Source organism: Crocodylus porosus, unplaced genomic scaffold (assembly GCF_001723895.1).
Source record: "Crocodylus porosus isolate Cpor-Errol unplaced genomic scaffold, CroPor_comp1, whole genome shotgun sequence".
Lineage (NCBI taxonomy): Eukaryota > Metazoa > Chordata > Crocodylia > Crocodylidae > Crocodylus > Crocodylus porosus.
The window spans coordinates 1263801-1286206 of NW_017728917.1; the positions used below are offsets into that span (position 1 = coordinate 1263801).

A 22406-nucleotide genomic window follows, 5' to 3' on the forward strand; every position below is an offset into this window, starting at 1 on the left:
GAGACCGCTCTGCATGCCGGCAGCTCGCCCTCCCCTCCCTACTGGAGAGGCAGATAAGTCAGCAGGGTGTGTATGGCATGGGGGTTTAATCAGCCCTAAACTGAAGTGGTGTTTTTTAAAACCCACCACTTCAGTTTAGGGCTCCTGTTTCGTCTATACTACACATGCCTTAAGATACTGCACGGACAGTTAGGCCTCCTGGGTTTTCTTCCCAGACTTGCGACTAACCTATTCTGTGAGTTTGAACAAATTGCCCAGAGCTTAGTTTTGAAACCTGATGTCTGTTTGTTTTGAGGGCCAAAGTACAGGAGCCAGAATTAATTCCATGCACCAGTCATATAACCTGGCTAGCACGTATAGTCAGGCAGGTAGGAAAGTAGACCCTGCTCATTTGGACTGGGCTGCTTTCATTTGGGAGAAGCAGGTGCTTGTTGGCCCCTCTGGAAATCAGCCTGAGGGTAGGCCCCCAGAGTTGGCAAATTGCTCTCCTTTCCATGCACGCTTAATTGAGTGGGCAAAAGCAGAGGCTATGCTGAGACCCTCTTAAAATCAGTCTTTTTAATCTCATCATGCTTCATTTTTTCCCCATGTGTCTTATATGGGGCTATTAACTTCCAGACAGCCCTGTCCACAGCTGGATAACTCGGCATGACTCCGTTGACTCTGAATTGAGAAATGAGGGCCTACTGGAGAGAATTTGTTCCCTGCTTCCCACTCCTTTTCCTGTGGTTGGTGTCGTTGTGACAGTGATATCCTGCTCGACTCTGCCTTCTGCCTGGCATCACTTTCCTCCTAGGGATTTCACAAATGGATTGCTCCAGCTTCCTGGCTGACTAACAAACATCAGCGCCAGGGCAGGAGAAATAAATTCTGGTGGTCTACGTTCTGATCTCATTTCTATGGGAAAGCAGCAGCTGATATAAGCCTAGCTGCTGTGGGCTTATACCCTTTCATTTCACATTGGAATCTGGGTCAACATGCTTGCTCCTCCTTTTTTCTTCCCTTTGAAGCAAGTGGCACTTGGCCTTGGCATTTTTTTTCCTGGCATAAAAAGACCTCGAGGTCTGCTGAGTCCTGGAGCCTGCTCCCACCCGTTAGTATGCTCTGAGGTGCTCTGCCAGACATCAGACCCCCCCCCCAGTAACATGTTGAGAGCCAGGCGTGTCTTGTCACAGACGCTCTGTGCAAAGTTTAATTAAACTATTGCATGTGGCAGCATCTGCAGCTCAAATCTAGCCCCGTCTGAGTGACAAGCGCCTTCACTTCAGCTTGATATACTGTATGTCTCTGCCGAAAAAGATCTAGCAGCTCCGGGGTTTTTCAAATAGAGTCAACAGCATAGCAATAAAAAGAATAAACAGCTTCTATCACGGGGAATTAGTCTCTCTCAAAAGACTCAATGCAATTCTTTACTTCCCAGCCTGCTGTGTCCGTATTATTCCCTTTCCTGCTGAGGAGGCTATTTTGTAATGCTGCTGGCAATCCGTGGCACCTGATCCACTCGCTTCCTCTGCAGCTCAGGGGGTGGAAGGAGGAGAGGAAAAATCTTTTCTGTGCAAGAAAAAAGAACATTTCTGTTCAGGAAATACTAGACAAGCACTTTGCTCTCTACTCGAGGCTTTGAATACCAGCTTAGAGAGCTGTGCACCGAGGAAATATGCACACTGTAGAGCCATACAATTGGGAGTGTTCATTTAGGCTGACATGAAGTAAATAGCAAGGGGTGTAGCCTGCCATGACTTTACACAAACAGAGTCTGAAGGACTAGCTGTGGGACATTCTGTTTTCTTCTCGCAATTCCCAGCTTTCTTCCTGTTATGGTTGCAGAATTAACCTTCAAGAGGGTGAGCCGTGCAACAGTGCCTGGCTGAGTTTGCAAAGAGCTCGGAGGTAGGAAGCGTCCCTTCAGTTCAGTGGATGCTAACAGATGCTCACGAGGACTTTCAAATGTCAATCCTGTTAATGATTTCGCTGCTCCTCGGAGAACGTAAGAAAGGAGAGGAATTGTATTTGTGAAGATTCAATGCAGCACTTTTCAAACTGTAATATGTCCCCATGGGGCTCGAAGGATTAATCAAGGTGGGAAGGGCAGAAGGGGATTGGAAGACATATAATTTAATAAGGACAGACCTGTATCCAAACATGGCTGGGTGGCAGTGGAGGCATGTATTTAGTTTTCTTTTTTTCCAGGGGGACTGGACTTTGTCATGTGTGAGAACATTGTGTCCTCCTTGAGCAGGTTTATATTCACCCGAGGCATTTGTACACGTGTTTCCGATGTGGCGCCTGCGTGTCATGTATCAGTGGTGCAGCATGTCTCTGCTAAGAAAGTGGCAGTGCACTTTGAACTAAAGTGCATCAAATGTGTTTTAGTTGAAAGTGTGCTGCTGCCATTTTCGCAGTGCGGCGATGTGCAGTGGATATACATGACGCGCGAGGCTGCCAGAGCGCGTCAATTGACAGGCTCCAGCAGACTTGTGCTCCGACGTGCACGTTGGAGCAGGTTTCCCGTATGTGTGTAAGTGCCGGATACTCCTTTGGTCTGGGTTTGAGCTGGTAACAGAACAAGCGGGCTCTAGGTCCTTAAATACATGTTCCTTTGGGCATGGCTATTTTGAACAGTGGTTTTTTATACAAATGTTCTCTCTTCACTGGTGTGGTTGAGTGTTACTACTCTATGGTGATGTTGAAATGGAGGGTCTGTTTAAAACACACTTGGATACTGCAGCAATGAGGACCAAATTAAAGCCTAGACAGGTAGGACTCCCCCTTCCTTAAATGGCTTGGGAAAGTTTTACAGTTTTTAAAGGCAAAAAACCAAGTAACTTTATGTGCATCATTGTGAAAGGCTGAATTATGCATAAAGGCAAGCTGTGCTTCTCTCAGAGAAAGTATACTGCAAATCCCAGAAGGTGACAAAATATTTGCAGTTAGGAGAGGTTATGAGACAGCCCTCCACAGCAGACTGAGCAAATCCAGTATCTGAGGACCTTTATGAAACTTTTTCAGTCTTTCTCTTTGAGAAAGCCTTTCTGCTAGAAGTGACACTCACAATCCACACTCCCTTTCTATTACCAACCCCCTAGAAAAATCCTGAAAGGTCCTACTCAATGAATCTTGACCCACAAAAAAATTGCCAACAGCTCCACAAAGGATTTCTCTACTGCTGCTGATACTTTGTGGTGATCGCTGGACACTGTAAAGTGCTGATGGCAGCTCATGAAGCTCTCAGTTGAATAAATCGATAAGGGGCCATTATTTGAATGTTTCAGTAAAACAGAGTAGAATCCAGCATGACATTTTTAACTTGTGGGACTTTGTAGCTGCAGCCTTCTTTTACATTTTTGCACCATTTGTTCTTCTTTGCATTCCCCAAATCCACACAATACATTTCAGTTGAAAGCCTTTTAATATTTCCAGTCTCTTACATGGGCTGTGATTTGATCCTATGTAGAGGGCCAGCAAAAGACTTGTGCCGCATGTAAGTCCTGAGGATACTTTGAAGAATAGGTAAGCTTTAAGTCGGACAGGTCAGTTTTCCTATCCCCCGCCCCCCACATTGATCTTGCACGCAATTTCAATTTGATTGAACCATGTGGGAATCATGTGGAATTGCACCAATTTTCACAGAAGTGTTGTGAGGAGTTTAAATCCTCCAGGGGACAAGCAAAATCTGTTGTAAATACACTGTACGTTCCTATCCAAATGAGAATATGAAGGCCTCTGTTATGCTGCACTGCACCATTTTGCTATCAGAAATTACAAACCAGCCAATTCAGCAAGTCGCGGTAGCACGATGAGCGTGGTGAATTCCTATCAGGGTCTGTGGACAGTGGTGTAACACAGATTCATTATTATAATCTTACATGTATCATCAAAGTGCACATGGGTTTCCTTTGCAAGTCAAAGTGATACTCTTGTAGCCCTTCTGCCAGGGCACTGGTTGGCAGCAAAAAAGGCTGGGTTCAAATTGTACCTGTGGCTTGAGCCCCCACCCAGAAAATCTGGGAGTGCTAAATTTGCTGGGTCGTCCCATGTAAACAAAACCCCCTTTCTTGCAAGCAGTAAAACACAGAACCCCAAATTTATTACAGGGAATAAAACAAAGCAAAAGATAACATTAAATGTAATTTTAAATGCTGTTAACTACCGAGCAAAGTCTATAGGTGGTACCCTCTTGGGGAGACTTCACCCCTACCCAGGCAGTCTGGGACATGGGGCTCCCCCATGGGTAGTTCTGGGGGCCTGCACCCCTGTACCTGCCCTTCAGCGGTGGGCTGGAGAGTCCTGAGCTGCTCCTTGAGTTCACTGCGCTGCAGGGAGTGGATTGAGAGCGTGGGTCCTTCTGCGTTGCAAGGGGCCACTGCTGGAGAAGTGGTGGCATTGCCGATATTTGTTCCCACGTAGAAGTTGAGTTTCCCTTTTTGCTATCTGCAAATTCCTTCTTCCTTGGAGGAGATCACTCTTCAGCGGCCCCTAACAGCTTCTCCCCTTCCCCACACCAGCCCATCTCCCCTTATATCTCCCCGCATGACATCATCCCAGCCTTGGCCAGCCACAGTCCAATCTTTCTCCCAGCCAGTCTGCCTGGAGGACCTTCTGCTTCCTCTGGCCAAGGAGTCCAGAGGGTTTTACATGCTTCGCCCAGGTACAGGTCCCAGCTTGCCGTGTGCTGAGTGCATGGCCAGAACAACAGGGACCATCTTGCCCAAGTAAAAACACAATATGCAACAGCCAAAAGCACACCCTTTACCATACTCAACCCTCAGTGTCTGTGTGTTACACTCTAATAATAAAAGGACAGAGTTTTGACCTGTGTCCAGAGTATGATAAAAAAACCCCCTTCAAATTAAATGTAAAACCAATGCAGGTCTCTTGAATTTTTCCAACCCTTGCTTAATAAGGTGGCCAAACTGCCTTTGTCATCTTCTGCCAAAGTTCGCACCTGGTAAATGATTTTTTTTCCTTACATGGAAGGAGCAAACGTTGGGGTCCAATTGCCAGTTTCATGATGTATGCGCAGGTACAGATGGTTTTATGGCTCAGAAATATCACGCAGCCTGTAAATCATTACTGTCTGAAGACCATGCGGGAGCTTTGCCTGACAGCCCTAGTTAGCTCTGTGCAAAGGGCTGTGGTAACTTCCCTTTGAACAAAACACGTCCTCTCTTGACAGCTCCTAGTTTATTTTCCCAATAGCTTGAATTAAAAGAATGGCCCTGAATTTGCAAATCCCTTCAAGGAATAACCCGGCAATAAATGCAGCTTTTTCAAAAAGCAAGAACTCAAGAAAACATGTCTAGGGTAGAGATCACTGTGGAGACTTCAGGGAATAGAAGGATATCTGCTTTCAAAATCCCAAAGCAGAAAAAACCTGCTTCAGAGACCATAGAGTTAATTAACTTGTGCTGGATTTTAAAAGGGACTGGATAATTTTAGGCCCAGTAATACTTTTAGTTAAGCAACCTATGCTACAGGTAATCAAATCTCGGGCTTCAGAGGATGAATTGATCACCTCCGGGTCTGGAAATGTCCCTCTCTGCCGCACACACATCATTTTACATATGGCTAGGAGAAATTAAGTTGTTTGGGTTTCTATTTCAATTTCCCCGACTACTGCTCAAGGCAACATACTGAATGTGATGGCTCTTTTCCTGTCATTACTTCAAATATGGATCCTGGTGACTTTTTTAAGCGGCCTGTTGGGCCAGGTCCTAAGTCTAGTGTGGAAACGTCCCGCGGTGAGGAGTTGTAGAAGAAGAGAGGATAGGTTAGTGTTTGACAAGCGTTTTCTGATTCTTAGCGTCAGAAAACCAAGGACGGGATGAGTTCCCACTTAATGCGTTGTGGTGGTTTAAATATTTCATGGAAGTAGGAGGGGTGGTTTTGCTGTGAGTCACAAGCCTGGACAGTCTCATAAGAAGGGATCAGTCCTGTCAGCATCCCTTGGGCTGCCTCAAGCAGTGCTGTAATCTGAACTGCCTCCCTAAATGCAGCCACCTTCTTCCTCCGCAAATGCGAAGTCACCCGGGATGGCTGCAACATGTGAAGTGAATATGTCCATATGCTTGGAGAAACCTCCTGGTAGTCCAGGCTTGGAAAGAGTCCCTGAGTTTTCTGTGGTGCAGGGCAAAGGTTTTGCCTTACGACTCTGGGCCACCGAGAGTGAAATATCTTGACGCAGACCTGTTTGCAGAGCAGCACTCCCACCTGACGAGGTTGCTTACCTGCCAGTAATGGTCAGGATCTTTTTGAGCTAGCTGGCAAGAAATGGGAACAACCCATCAAAACGATCACAGGAGGCATCCAGTCCCTCAGGTCTTGTTAGGTCAGTCCAATTTCAGTTCTATTTTTTCTCCCTAAGTTGGGGAATGGGTGATAGCTCTAGCATTTGAGTAGGCTCGTGCATTGTGCCCAGCGTGTATAACTTACAGTGGGTAGTTCAAAGCATCTGTCCCTCTTAGACAGAAGGACAAGATAGTAGGGTAGAGTTTCTTTTGCTTCAAGGGTCACCTGGCTGCTACCGGAGGGAGATGCATTGCCCTCTTGGCTCCTGAAATAGTTCCTAAAGGTTTCAGATATTTTGGCTAAAAGGCAGCTTCCTCTGGAAGATCGAGCACGGGGTTGGGAGCCAGTTAAGCCTTGGGATCAAATTCTGACGTTGCCAATAGACCTATGGCGTTTGGATTATTTGCTTTCCTCAGTTTTCCCATGGGTGCTCATCTACGAGAGCTAGGCACCTTAGGTGTAATTAGGATAGTTAGTGAGAACTGAGAATAAAATTGGAATAATTAGCATTGCAAACCTCCTGGGGCATTGTGAACTTCATGGGTCTTCATTTCCTTGAAAAGTGTAAAGCCTTTTTACATATGCTAAGTACTCTTATATTTGATAACATACCATGATGGCTAGCTATCTAGTAAATAATACAGAATCATTTTTCTCAATGAAGGATGATTGTGTTCTTTCCTTTGCCTCTTTTACTATTTTTTCTGAGATTTTATCTGTGTTAGTTATGTCAGTGTCTCTCTAGTCCTTTTCCCATTATGAGATGCGCGTGCTATCATTATGTTATAATTCCCTCATTGGCAAACCCAGCCGTGGATTCACATTTGCAGTGTGCAAAACAGCTTGCTTGATGTGGTCAAATCATTCTTTGGAAAGCATTTGTCAAATTGGGGCCAGAACGCTCGGTGTGATGTGCTTATTTGGATGTTCCCTCTAGATTCAAGAAAAATGTAACCTCCGGCTATGAAAGCGTTACCAGTCTGGTTTGTCTACTTGTAATATTTATCAACAGCAGTATTCCATAAAAATGAATTTGATAACAGTAATGACTTGTATTCACCATGACTGTCCTTTCAAAATCTTCTCTTCGTTGCAGGCATTTATAAAGCACCTAGCACTGTAGGAGTGTGATCTTAATATTAACTTTACAAACATTAAGCCTTATAATGGCCATTTTATGTAACGTATACATGGTTTACAGACGGGGAAGCTGCGACTAGATGCTTCGGTGTCTTAGAAAAAGTCTTGTTAGCATTATTTATACAGGGCCCAAATAATAAAACCATTGTTTATTTTTTCGAGGGGATATTATATTCTATAGGATTCCTCTGTCAGAGCTTGTTACCTCCCTTAACTACCAAGCTACCCTCCTTCCCTTTTGTGAGGACTGTCTAGTTCATTTTGCTTGAAGCATTTTGCTTGATAGGCTGGGTAAAACTATTGTGAATGTGTTCAGCTATGTGAAAGAGAAGAAAATGGAGCAACTGAGCTTTGCAAAGATATCTGCCTGCCCTGTGAAAATAGGGCAATTCCTCTGTGTTCCAGTGAAGAACATTTTGAGGTCACTTAGTATTAACAAAGCGGTTTAGGTTCAAATATTTTCTGCCAGCCACAAAAGTTGGTTTTATTCTGTTTCCTCTTTTGTTTTGTTGATGTATCTGGTGTGCTTGGGCCCTTGGTCAATGGGAATAACTTTTTCTTAATGATCCACTTGCATGAAAACATTTCAAAAGAGCTTGCATTCACTGTGCGGATGTGGTGAATATATGTCGAAGTGGGCAGTGCCGGAGTCTTTTGACGTCCTGTCTGTCATCTTGGTTCCTCAGTAAAGCAAGGAGAGGAAGGATGGTTTAGCAGTTAGGGCAATAATATGAGCTGGGAAACTCTTGGGTTCAACTCCTGGCTCTGCTACAGGTTTTCTGTGCATCATGGACCGGTCAGTCAGTGTCTGTGGTGTTCTCCGAGAAGGATGCTCTCAAATATGCCTCACCCACCCCATTCCCTCTTGTATGTGCCAAGCACAGAAATCTGGCAGCATAGCCACTGCCAACCCTGCTGCCTCTGCGCTTCTCGAGGATGGTCCTGGAGCAAGGCTTCATTGCCTCATTTCTGGGTTTGGTTTGTGCAGACAGGTACAGGTGGGTGGGCTTCCCTGTGAGCACCCCTCCCTCAGCGTGCTGGGAACGTATAGGTGTGCAAGGTAGGTACACTTGCCCAGGGTAGGCAGAAGTGGGAGCTGAGCTCTTCAAGTCCTGGCCTCAGTCTTGGGAGCCAAGTTCTTGTTGAAAATTGGGCCTGCTTGTATTGCAGAGCCGGAGAGTTCATTGGAGACTCATGGAAATTAGAGATGGAAGAGCTGGGATGCCACCCGACCCATCCCTCTGCTCATTGTGGGATGGTCCTGTACAGGACAGCAGTGAGATGAGACCATCCTTTAATAATTTTAGCATCCACGAAAACATAATTACAGGACAGGGGGATGGGAAATCGAGCTTTGTGACTGTGTGGCCTCGACGTGACCAAGGCACTTAACCTGCTGTGCCTTGGTATTAGACAACTCTTACATTTTCTGTCTGAGAAGGGTGGTGTGAGGCTTAATGAGTTAATGTATTATGAATGTTTTGCTCCTCATCTGAAAGACTCTATAGATGTGCTAAGGATGATTGGTATTTCCAGCAGTTCTTCTTTCTTTTCCATCAAAGAGAAGAGCGGGCTGAGAAAATGCCATTTGTTCTGGAGCTGGGACTGGGAGTTTAAAGTCTTTTTCTTTTTTCTTTTTCCTTGTGTGTCTCTTTGAGGATTTTTAAACAGTCTTTTCTCCGTCTTTTCTGGTCACTGAGGTGTGACGCATCAGCCATGGTGCTAATCACCAGAGACTGAAGGAGCTGTAAAAATGTTGCTAGTAAGACAGCTGCCCTGCTTGTCAGTAGCAGAGTTATTGGTGTTACAGTAACTGCTGGGTTCAGCATGAATTCAGCATTAAGCATGCAGTGAAATAGCATGGTCAAGAACACCAGGGTATCTCTGAGGACGTGGATTTTTTTCAAAAGCACCCTGCATTAGCCCAACCTGTTTCCCCTTGCAGTCAGTGGCTCCCAGTGCTTTCACTGGCAAAGTGAACGCCTTCAAAAATTCCACCCTTAGGCAGGAACAGATTTTTGGGTCTTGTAACATTTTTACTTGCCAGTCAATGAGATAATTGTCCAAAAGGCACTGGCATGGCTTTGGAGATGCATCTTTCAGGTGCCTTTTTGGAGCACAACTTTCTGACCAGCTGATCCTGGCACCAGAGCGTTATCCTTCTCTCTGGTCAGCAAAGTGATTTGGCTCCGGTCTTCTGCTCCCTCTTGTATGTACAAAACTCTCTTTGACAAGAGTGGACGCAGCTATCTTTTAATGGAAGCAGATTGTCAGGGTCAAAATTCCCCTTCCCTCCTTCCCGGGATGCATGACGAGGTATTTGGTAGAATTTGCAGATTTGTTGGAATCTTACACAGCCGCGTTGTGCTGGAAGTGCTTCTGCTGCGGCCCTGAACTTGTGGTCTCTGGGCACCCATGCCTTTCCTAGAAGTCCTCTGAACACCCAAAGAATAGAATTTTCTCTTTAATCCTCTCCTGCTAGGAACTACAGACTGTGACAGTAGTCCCAGGCCAACACCCAGTTCCTTCTAGAAGACGTAATTCCTGTGTATATAGTGGATGCACCCCTCTCTGATATGAGATCGCTGTCTTATGCTTGCATGGCATCTGATAAGCAGTGTGGGCAACCTGTGGAAAAATGTGTGCATGACGTATTGAGTTTCCACCTACCAGAACGTTTGCATATGTATGCTGAAATTATCTACAGTGCAAGAGATAACAACACTGATGTATACATTGTCATCACTAGGCTTCAGAGCCGGTACCTGAATGTAGTGAATGGAACCTTTCTGTCACCCTAAGCACCATCCCCGCCACCTTCTCCAGTCGCCAGCACACCCCGCCACCCTCCTGCCATCTCCATGCATTGCCCCAGGGGCAAGCCAGCCCATTCCCAGGTGGCCCCAGGCATGCCGCCAGCCACAGGAGCCTGCTGAATGCAGAAGCAGTGAGGGGCCCAATCCCTTTTTTCTGCGGAGCCTGCCCGCCTCTCCTGCGGCCAGGGGGTGAGCTGACTAGTGGTTGCAACATTTCAAGTTGCAGTGTTGCAGACTAAACTACACTGGGATGTAGTTTACTTCGCAACTGTGCAAACTCACTTAGAACTCCCATAACTTGCATACTTGTAATGTGTGATGCCATTAAGCTACACAAAGGGAAATTTTTGTCACATGTACATTGTGACATCATCACGCGTACGAGCGCTCAAGGAGATTTTAAACCTTTTCAAAGGACAGTCTGCCTTCTGCCGGTGAAGCCGTTGGAGAAGCATTGACTGCTGGCAGCCTGACTGCTTGTCATTTAGACAGGGTCAATTTATGGCTGTGTTCAGCCATGCCAAAAAGAAAAAAAAGGGCTAGCCAAAGATCTAGTTAGTCCCCATGGGGTACAAGAAAAAGCAACCAGCCATCTCTGGGCCTACAATGAACTGCTGATATATGGCGCAGCCATGTCAATAATAGGGAGCTGGAGAGCAGTCCCGAGGCATGTGCTCATGACTCCTACTCTGTCTACTGTGCCTAATCACTGGGCTTTGCCACGGGGTGGGAGAGAGCAAGTAGGACTTGTTTCTTGGTGGTGGTCCTAGGCTTATAGTGGGATGGTATAGATAGGGTCTTAGCAAACTGCATTTAAGCTAACAGACTGTGTTCATGCATCTGTGAGCAGCAGTTGGCTAGTCATGTTTTTGCTGCTACTTTTAGGGCACAAGACAGCTACATTGCTGTGGAGTGACTTAATCTGAATTGAGGGATGTCTCTTCAAATCAGTAGAGGAGCTGAAACGGCTTCTTTGGCTGGAGTTGCTTGTGGCAGGGACTGGGCGCGAGTCTTTCACTTTGCATTTAGCAGTGGTAGGATTTTGATGCACAATTCTTTGATCTCTTTGGTTATTGACGTCAGACAATGTGAAGCCAGCAAAGGGGCTGCTGGGATGGTGGGGCTGGAATCTCGAGTCCCTCGATTCATGAACAGTTTTTCCATTTTTGATTAAATTAGATTAGCTCAGCCCGATTCTATGCACCTATCGCTAACTAGGTTTTCATGATGCACGGTGACTCCAGCTAGGTCTTTTTGATCACTAGCTAGTGACCAGTGGAGTTACTGTAGGTCTGAATTGGTCATTTATTGTTAGCAGTGTAAGTCTGGATCCTGCAGGTCACAACTGTACCCCAAGGTGTTCCTGTTTAAAGGTGCACTGGAAGCAATGTGAAAATATCCTGGGCTTTGTTTTTCACCAGTGTGTTAAATCCATTGAGATTTCTGGAGTTGGTGCCATTATCTCAGGTGCGTAAGGCAATGTGATAGATGTTCCAGCTCTCCAGCTATTTTTGGACACTGCTCAGGCAGTGATAAACTTTCTATCTGCTGCTGTTTTATTCATACATCAGCAACATTTCTTAACCTTGGTGATCTGCAGTTTGTAATGCAAATTGTACAGTGACGGTTTTTATAGAAAGATAATTCAGCGGCTGTCATTGGGTGGGTGCTATACAAAACAGAAGATGTTTCCACCCTGTGTGCCTGGCTCAGCGATTCTTTTTAGCTCTGTTCTGCTGTGGGGGTTATTGTAGATGTGCAGCTTTCTTTGGGTGTGTCTACATGATGTACTGCAGTGCCATGTAGAGCTACCCCAGCTCTGCTGTACTCCATGCAAGATAAATTTACTGGGCTAAGTGAACTGTTTTGTTCCAATAAAGCCCTCCAAAGGCCTGTTAAAATATCAGAGCCCTGGTGGCGGTATCTTCTGACCTTCTAACAGAGCTCAACTCCCGTGTTGTCCTAATGTTTACCCCTCCAACTCTTTCTGGTCCCATTCTCCAGCTCCAAGAGATGTCATAAATACTGAATACCCCTTTCTTTCTCTTTTTTTCCACTGGGGCACCTCCGACTGAAAGAAGGTATCCATAATCACCCAGGCTTTGAAGCAGAACTGGCCACTTGTACCCAAATTAGGTGGAGTTTTTGGGTTGTGGCCAAACCTTTGGGAAGAGACCCTAAATAACATTTTTGGCTAGGCTTTAAGGAACCATTTTTAGCAATGAATCCTGTCCTGTTGCTGCATTTGACAAGCCAAACTCCATCATGTCAAAATGAGAATTTTGAAAGCAGCCCTTTGTTTAATGTATGATAGTTTGGCAGCAATTAGCTTTCAGTTTTATCACTTCCCTGGAGACGAACTTGTGAACGATCACTTATGCATGAGGAACTGCTCCATCATATGAGGGAGAAGAGAATAGTGGAAGCATCTTCACTGCGATGATGAAAGGGTTTATGATAACAGGGAAAGGGTTGTTTTTTCCTTTTATTAACAACTTACTTTAAAATTTCTTTTTACTAGTAAATTTTGATGAAAGCACTTCTCTGCTTAGAAGTTTCTCTTCAAAAGGTACAGTCAATTCGATGAAAAGGAGTAGACTAGGAACAGCCAGTGACTGTGGGGTTTTCAGTTTGAGAGCCATGACCTGTTTCTTCCTGACTATGATCTTGTTATTGCAGAAATTGGGGCCTAATCAGAGTCTGCTCCTAGGGCCTGGCAGAACGTGTCATGGTTATGTCAGTGGGTGACAGACCTCCCTTTGAGTCAGCACCTGCCACAAGATTGTGGAGGGGCTGCCTTTCAGCTAAGTGCTCTCCACTTGGTCAAAGAAGATGCCATATGTTTCCTAATGAGACCAAGGTGTTTATCTTGGTGTCCTGGCCAAGTATCAGCATAGGGTAATTCTGCTTCTTATGCCGCCTCTCCCTTGATTTCCAAATCAGTTTTGAGTAGACACAGTATTCTTTATTCCCTGATTGCCCGATTGAAGGGTATTGCGGGGCCCTTTAAAGAGCTGCTCCAGAGGTGGCTGCATTTCACAGCTAGCTAAAGCGATTGTGTATCTACACAGTTTCCTACGAGGTGGCACATAAATAGAGGGATCGTCAGTGAATGGTGACTTAGTCTGGGAACATGACTGCTTTGTGGTGTTTCTCCCTGTTAGTGCTGTGATCTGGGGTTCCACGCCAGCCTCGCTCGGACGTTCAGAACCTACCTGTCTGCTGAATATAACCTAGAAACCTCCCGGCATGAGGGTTTGGACATCATTGAAAATGCAGTGGATAACCTGGATGCACGGAGTGACAAGCATGCGATCATGGACATGTGCAACCAGGTCTTCTGCCCTCCTCTGAAGTTTGAATTCCAGCCTCACATGGGGGATGAGGTATTGTACCTGCAGGAAATAGTTTCAGCTGCTCATCCTAACTAGAGCTCTGCTAACTTCCTTCTGCTACCTTTCTATAATGTCTGACTCCTTGTCCTGACATTCAACCCCGCCATGCTTTTGCTCATGCTTCTTTCCTAATAAAATGTTTGCCTTATTGGGTAGCCTTTTTTTTAACTGTTTCTTGCTCAGCATTTCTGCAAATGCTTCACAAAGCCTATGGTATAGTCCCCAGCTGAACAACACAATGAGCAAATAGAATTTGAACTCAGACCTACCTATTGAATTATTTAAAAAGATCTGATGTGTATCTTTAAAATGATGTGCGATTCAATATTTTGCTTGGACTCGGATGCAGGACACTACCATTTCTCTGGGATATTCAGCAATGCTTCTGCTTCCCCCGCTCACACAAAAATGGAGAAGATTGAGGGAGGGGAAACCATGTTGATTTAAAATGTTCATGGTCACTCAGTGAATGATCTTCTGGTCTTATTTCTTCTCTTTGGTTTTGCCGTTGCTTCAGGTATGTCAGGTCAGTGCCCAACAGCCCGTGCAGACCGAGCTGCTTATGCGGTACCACCAGCTGCAGTCTAGACTTACCACGCTCAAGATAGAGAATGAAGAGGTAAGAGCAATAATAGGCTTTGATCCTGTGAACATACTTCGCTCCACTTGATGGGGCTGATGACTTTCCAGTGTTCTCCATGTGCCTTTGAACATGCCTTGAACGTGCTAGTGTTTCCAGTCACAACTGCAATAATTTGAGTTAGAGTCCTCTGCCTAGCTGAGACTTCTCGTGTCCTTCCTGAAGGCTCCCATTGACTACAGCGGCCGTGGACTCGCGCCTGCTTGCAACGAGTTGCTGCTTGACCAAGTGTTGCAGTAAAAATGTGCCCTTCTCCCAGTTTGTTTCACAACCATGCTGCCTCCAATTGCTGCAGGTACGGAAAACCCTAGATGCCACTCTGCAGACTTTGCAGGACATGCTGACGGTGGAAGATTTTGATGTTTCAGATGCCTTCCAGCATAGCCGCTCCACTGAGTCGGTCAAATCAGCTGCTTCCGAGACCTACATGAGTAAAATAAACATTGCCAAGAGGAGAGCCAACCAACAGGAAACTGAAATGTTCTATTTTACAGTGAGTCTCATTTCATACTATACAGGGGACACAGCATTAATTGGTGGGGTCAAGGCCCTTTTTTAAGTGCTCATTAGTGAGCAGTGGGAGCCAATTCAGTCTGCTTAAATATTTGTCTTGTGTTTTTGTTTGAAATCAGTCTTACGGAAATGGCTAGGGAACAACAGCCCATCACTGGGAACAACCTGAAAAGCTCAAAAGGAGGTGTTAGGAAACAGAGCCTTTCCATATAGTCTGCTTTTCAACTAGGCTCATAGGGCACGTCCAGATGAAGCCCACTGTGCGGTATGTGGCAAGGGTGCGCTGCCCATGCGTGAGCTGCTCCGTTTTTTTCCCCCATGGGTTTTTTTGACCCCTGGGTATTCAGGAGTCAGAAAAACTTGCGGAAATAAAACTGGATAAGTGCATGCATGGGTGGTGTGTGCCGCTGAAAAGCAGAGCCGGACTTTCCGGATCTGCGCTGCGGCCACCAACCAGGCTCAGCCTGGCAGATCACCACTGCTGCAGCCCTGGGAGGCCCCCAGGACTCCAGGTAAGGCTGCTGAGGCCTGCACAGTGCTGGCCCCAGCCTCCCCTATCACTCCCAGGGTAACTGGCCGTGCGCCAAAGCATGTGTGGCACGGGTATTCCCTGGGGACGAGTAGCTGTGGTGCAAGATGTGCTGCTGCTACTTGTCCCTGGGGAACCAAACGTCCATGCTCTTCTGGACGTGGCCATAGTGTTTTTCACTCTGTGGCCTGTGATGTGTTTGGAGGTCTTCATTGATGTCTCCAGCTCTCTGGAGCCCTTCTCCCCCTTAAAATCCACAGATTTCTCTATTCTGAGCTTTCTCTTTTGCTGTTTCCTCTGCCCAGAATGGATTTGCAAATCCCGTGGGTCCTTGGAAGCTGCCTACATCCTGCAGCATTCAAAGGAGGCCAAGGTTATTCATAAGGAGGACCTCTTGCCCACTGCATTATCTCATTGACTTCAGTGTTCTCTCAGCCTACAGGGCTACAGTCTGGCAGTCACCTTAAGAGTAAATTGAGTGGTCATTTCCAGCATGACAAGGGGCTTAACTGGGGGGCCTGTAAATATCTTTCTACAGAAAGCTTGGAGAGGTGGGTGTGGTAGGACATGTGCATCTCTCTGGACCCTACCCTACCTACCTTCCCCCAAGCCGATTTCAGGATCTGAAGAATGGGCTCATTATTTGTCTTCCAAATAATGCAAGGCATGAGTTCAACAGAAACATCCCATGATTCTAAAAAGGGGCATGTGTTTCCAAATGCAGTGCAGGATAAGGCAGAGCTAGTTGGATCCTGTGGCCTATTCATATTTGAATTTAATCTAATTGCTCCCACTGAGAAAGTTTGTTGCACTTGTATTTGTAAGGAGTTATTTTGCAAGTTTTTTCCTCTGTCTTTCCCTCTGCCTTTCAGTTCCTCTTTCTGTCTCCCCTCACTCCTGGTATTGATAGTGAAGTTGTTTACTTCCAGGGCATTACTGGGGTGTGAAGCAACCTCAAAATAAAATGGGAATCTGAGCCACGGTTAGATTCATAAGCACCTGGTAACCTCAGATGGGAGGATCTCATGCACTGGGAATTTTTCATCCTGTATCACTGCTTGCACACAGGCAGAGTGCTCCACCTGGGGAAGGAGAGACTCTTTGCTTATTGAGGCCATTTCCAGAAGCCTGACAATAGAGGCTTCCTTTGAACTGTTCTCTTTGGGGTTCCTTGTGTTCAAGGCCCTGGCCTCCACCAGCTGGCACCTCACAAAGGATCCTGTGTTAGGGTGACCAACGGGGCTGCTGTTTGACCCATGGAAGCACAAAATTTAGGCCAGTCTTATTTCAGGTTTGCGTGTAATGGGCTTTTGGGGTTTATTGGAGCCTGATAGATTCCGAACCCCCTTGTAGCCATTCTCCAGGTAAAAATGTTCTTTAATTAGAAAGCATTTTTGTCGAGCAGCTTTAACCTTCTTGTTACTTGTGTTTGTGTGTACATGCTTATTTCAGAAATTTAAAGAGTATCTGAATGGCAGTAACCTTATCACCAAGCTCCAGGCCAAACATGACTTGCTGAAGCAAACTCTTGGAGAAGGTGAGTCATGGGATAAGATCCCAAGAGAAACCTCACATCCCACTGCAGGATTTTTAAACAGATCTCAGAGCTTTAAAATCTCACCTGCCACTCTTTTTTTTTTTTCCGGAGCAAATGCCAGTCTCAGCGTGCATTATCTGCGACTGCTAATCTTCTCAAATTGACAGGCAAATATATCTTTGCCCAGATCGAATTTAGTTTTCGGCTGAGAGAAGACCATGGATTTAAAACTTAATTGTAAGGCTGCATTCAATTTGTTTTGCTGCCCTGTGTATGGGAAGCCTCAGAATGCATACTGGAATGACAGCTGTATTGGATCACATTTTCTCTAGCACTGCCCAGGACTTTGTATTTAATATGATTCATCCCTTGTTGCACAAAATAGGGGTGGGGACCAGCAGAAGCTATTTAACAAGGCTGTTCTCCTTATCGATGGAAAAAGCATTTGTGATGGTGCTAAGGCCCCCAAATTGGGATTCTTAAACCCATTTTTTTCAAATGTGAAGATGACAAGTAATGTGTCCAGGAAAGTAATTATAAATGAAAATCCCTGCAGCACTGGGGAGCAGAGCCAAGCTGCAGCAGCTGTGTACTGCTCAGTCATTGTGCCCAGGGAGTAAAACTGAGTAGGAACACAAAGGGAAATGTTTTCTAGTCGAGTTTCACTCTTCCACCAGGTGGATGCAGAAGGTAAACACTGGGGGCAGTAGAAAGTAATCCGAAGTTTGCTTTTTTATTTTTCTGTTTCAAGAAGCTGGGATGGCAGCAGGGATCTGGATGAAGGGGGTGTCAAAATCACCTTGTGGGTCAGGGCATGGGGAAGCTGTGGTGGCAGCGGCTCTGGCTTTGGGTCCAACCCAGAACATGTGATGGTGGCTCCAGCCCCTGCCACATCCCTGTGCCGAGGCTGGACCTACTGTCTCTGTGTGCTCATTGCCATGTGCTGTAGTGGCAGCTCCAGCAGGGGTCAGCGGCCCAGGTAGAGCCACAATTGTGTGTGTGTGAGGGTGAAGTGGCCAGAGGGTGACTGGAGCTGGGTCAGCTCTTGCTCACCCTCCTGCCACTGATTGCCGGGGCCCAAGGCTGGCAGGCCACTGTCCCGCTCAGCCACACTGATAAGCCAGCAGGTGAGAGAGAGCAGCTAAGTGTGCCGTATATGTAACACCCCTGCCATTATATGAGATTTCAAGATGTGTGTGATTTGATCCTTATCAATATTTCTGCTCCAGAGGGACTATGTATGCTCAAAACTCATGCACTCCCCAGTGTGTTTCTTTAGTAATCTTATACTTTCTGTGCAAGTGTCCTTGTGTCATCCCTTATCTCTAGTTTCTTAGGCTCAAGGTCTAGATTGAGGAAACCCTTTTAGCACTTCCTTGAATCCATCCCTTTTCAGGACAGTGCTTAAGCACACGCTTAACTCTAACCACTTAGCTTAAGTGTATAGTTAAGTGCAGTCCTGCACATAGGTAGTTACTTGTCTCTGATGCCTGAGAGGGTTTTTTTTAACTCTGTTAGGAACAATACACATATATGCACACACACGTGGACACACACACACACACACACACATTTTATTTCCAGATTGCAGAAGCTGGAGATGATTTCTAACTCTTGGTGGCATTTCTACAATTAGGGGATTACTTAAATGAACAGTTTAAAGAAATCAGTTGTCTTGAGTCCGACTATAATACAGCATCACTTACACCACTCATCTTAACGTAATAAAAATTAATTAGTTTTTGTTGGCTATATCCCAAGCATATTTTCTCTGCCAAATTTATTTAGCCTCAGAATCTTCCTTCCCCTCAGATCCTGCTATTCCTTTCCGCATGGAGCATTCTTTTAAACTGAATGACATCCAAAAAATAACATTAAAATGTCAGGAAACTGCAAGAGTGCCATCAGAAAACTGCAGTTTATTCAGGGATCTATTAAAATGCTTCTCTCCCCTGAAATTTTCAGTCCTGTGGATTATCTGGGTGACCTAGTCTCACACTGCTGCAACAGAACAATAGCAGCCTTTTTACATCCTCATTGAGGCAGTCCTAAATTTCATATCCTGGAATGTGGTTCTTATTTGATAGTCAGTCACTGCACATTGCCAGACAGATTCCCCCAGCAGCTGTTTCTGAACTCAGGCTCTGACATCTGTGGGTGTAGGTGGAACGTGTGGCTCACTGTAATGGCACCCATCTAGAGATCAGTGTAGAGAATCCAGTTGTTTCATGATGACAATGCTGGGGTGATGGCACAAATCAGCGCACGCCATGGCAGGGCTGTGGAAGATGCGCTGCAGAACACTGAAGTAGCACCACGAAGCAGGGCTTAGCAGGGAGAACGATGGTTTATTTCAGGTTGTACGGTGTCGTGTTTAAATTCCATTTTCATTTCCTTCCAGCTGAGCGAAAACTGCCAAAACATTTCCACAGCATTTCCTGTGAAAATGTGTAACGTGGGCCCCCATCTTCCATGGGGTAATCTTGATGCTTAGGGTCCCTGCAGCAGTTCCACCAAGTGGTCTGTGCCACATTGAAATCGTTTCTGCCCAAACTGATGTTGGTCCGAAAGAATCTTAGTTTTCAGATCGCTGTGTGTTTTTGCTGATGGGGAGGAACGCCCTTGCTGCACAGACCTTAGCTTTTGCATTCCCCAGCCTTCTTTGATAATAAACTGTACGGCGGCCGTATTGCATTCTCATCGGGAGCAGGGGAAAGCAGCAGGATTTAGCAGCGGCCTTTCTATGGAGGATGAAGAAGAGGGTCAAGGAAAAAGAGCTATGGGTGCAAGTCTGGGAAGCAGGGATGATGTGCTGAACTACTAGCAGTGGTGGAGGTGGAGAAGAGGGCTTTTGAGGAGGGATATCCTCCAAAACAGACTTCTAGACATCGCCAGCGAGAGATGTGAGGGAAGCCAGTCTACCCTTGGGGGCCTTAATGCAAGAGAGTATACGGTGGGGAAAGAAGAGCTTTGTGCCTCGTGAAGGTGACCCATTCATATGGATGTAATACAGAGCCTTTTCCCTGCCCATTCTGCTACTGAGTCTTGGCCCAGTAGTTTGGGCAGCAGTAGTTCAGGTATCTAGACATTCAAGGAGTGCCAGCAAACATGGTGGCCATGACATAATGAAATGTCATGGTTGATCAAGGCCTTGCAGGATGATGCAGAGAGGGCAGCAAGGAGGTGGCTGAGGACTCAGTCCTTTGGACCCTGATGGAGAGCAAGAAAGAGGGCCGTGTACCTGCCTGCTTCCTTTCATGTGTCATAAAAAATGAAGAGGAAATCAGCTTTCCTGGCCTTGATAGAAAGGCACAAACAGCATGCAAAATGAGTTTACAATTTTATCAGTGGGTTGACATTCACTTTTAAAATGAATAGATCTTATCACCAGTGATACGCTGCCATTTATATGAAACCCAGGCACTATAAATACATGAAGGGAATACGAATATTGACAGCCGGAATAGAGTCTGCCTGGAAACGATTAGATGGACTGTGTTATCTCATGAGAAAAGCTGAGCTACTGAATGCTCCAGTATTCAGATGGCATTAGGGGCCCTCCATGAGGCAGTAGGATAACTTCAATGGACTTCCCTGGGACTTTAGCCCTTATCAGCACACCCACGTTCTTTTTGGTAGGATATTAAAAGATGATGCAAGCATAGAGCCGGTATAAGTCAGCCTAGCTGTGTCGACCGCCATGGAGTTGCATTGCTTTGTACCAGCCAGAGATCTGGCTAGTTCTCATGGGGTACAGAAAGAAACAAAGCACCATCTCTGAGCCTACAGTGAGCTGCTGATCTCAGCAGAAGTCGAGGGCGCTCAGCTTCTTACTAGATGCAGCCTTTCACATCCAAGAGAGGCAGAGCTAGTGAGGTAACCTAAAGAAACCCTCCGCCTTCTGTAAGACGTAGGACATTCGGGCACATTCAGTTTCTCGGCCTTCACTAGTAATTAACTTGTGGCTGAAAGGACCCCGGTGGGTGGGTAGGGTGTGTGCGTGCATGCGTGTGTGCATGCATGTGTAATAAAACTATACAGTCTTGCCACCGATGTGAAACCAAGATGGAAATTGATGTGTCATTTTTCTTTCCAGGTGAAAGAGCTGAATGTGGAACCACCAGGTAAGAGGGGTTTCCTTTACTTGTCTGCTTGGGGGCAGATATTTGACTCATTCTGCCTGAGGGGGTAAGACCCAGAACAGGTGCAGTTTGCTTCCTGATCCAGAACATTGCGTTTAAAATATTGAATCCTTCAGCCCTCCTGTGGCTGAAGATCTTGGTTAGGACTGGAGAAGGTGAAGCCAGGCTCCCCCTCTCAGTGGCCTGCTTCTCTCCTACTTTGTCTAAGTGCATTAATTAAAACGATGACAAACAAAGCCTGGATTTTGCTGCAGTATGATTTTCAGCTGACTAACTCTGAAGTGCCTAGAAGTGCTGTGTCAGCACGGTGCATTGCAGTGTCCTGATGGATGGATGAGGTTGGGTTGTATCCCTGGCCGGTGGTAGGCCTGCGTGACACAGGGTCTGCCCCTTCTGAGCTCCAGCCCTGCGATCCACCGTGTAAGCAAGAGCTGGATGTGCTTTGTGGACTCCAGATGGTGCTTGGGTCACTACCCTGTAGCTGGCCCCATGTAGAAAATGCTGGTGGCTCCCCGGGACTTCATCTGAGATGGTAGATAGGGCTGAGGGTAAATTTTTTGGGATGAAGCCTTTCCCATTGCATTTTCAGAATGCTAAGGGTGTGAAGCAGTTGTATTTAGCTCTAGTGACTTGCTATGAATTTCCTTGATTTAAAGCTGGAAGAGGTGTGCCTCCCCACCTTGTAGGTCAGCAGAGCTGTCAGCCCCTTCTCCACAGCTTGTTAACCCCATCTCATTATCTTTCTGTAATGCTGCTTCAGTGTTTAATAAGGTTTGCAATACCAGCAAAAACATTTGATTTTATAAATGCTGAAATAGATAGTGGCTGCTGTGGCTGGCTGCCTTTCCAGACAGGAAAATGCCCCCCCCCCTACTTCAGCAAAGGATTTTGGGGTCCTTAATCTACTTCCAAGTGGCAGGAAAAGGATCCATACCATGATAACTTAGAACACCACCAGAACTGGGCACCCACAAAGGAGCTGAACAGCGGTGGCAAGGGGCAATTGCGTGACGGTAAGGGTCTCTCTCAGTTAGCATCCACTGCCCTGCATGCATTAGTCCTGTATGAGTGAGTGAGAAATCCGTAGCTTGGCAGTGTAGGAGGTCCATGGTTCAGTCTCCTGGCCTGCATTTTTTTTTCTCAAGATCCACAGAAGGCAAACGGGGTCCCCTGCATCCTGGGTATAAAGCTATAAAGGCACAGGCCTGATTCTGCTGTAGTGAAACGGCCGTGATTTCCAGGAGGCTGCCTCCAGTTGTCCCAGTATCAGAGGCTGGCTTACTGACGGCTGGCTTACTGCAAGCCTTACACTGATTCATAGATTCATAGATGCTAGGGTCGGAAGGGACCTCAATAGATCATCGAGTCCGACCCCCTGCATAAGCAGGAAAGAGTGCTGGGCCTAC

General features: G+C 46.1%; 1 protein-coding gene across 3 annotated transcripts in view; it reads left to right on the forward strand.

Annotated features, from left to right (window-relative positions):
* Nucleotides 1-22406, forward strand: part of SRGAP3 (SLIT-ROBO Rho GTPase activating protein 3) — a 216260-nt gene that overhangs the window by 166239 nt on the left and 27615 nt on the right. For all 3 annotated transcript variants that reach the window (XM_019536576.1, XM_019536577.1, XM_019536578.1), the window contains exons 7-11: nucleotides 13409-13630; nucleotides 14157-14258; nucleotides 14575-14772; nucleotides 16774-16858; nucleotides 20955-20982. In XM_019536576.1, the coding sequence (XP_019392121.1) occupies nucleotides 13409-13630; nucleotides 14157-14258; nucleotides 14575-14772; nucleotides 16774-16858; nucleotides 20955-20982 (635 nt within the window). The remainder of the gene's footprint in view (nucleotides 1-13408; nucleotides 13631-14156; nucleotides 14259-14574; nucleotides 14773-16773; nucleotides 16859-20954; nucleotides 20983-22406) is intronic.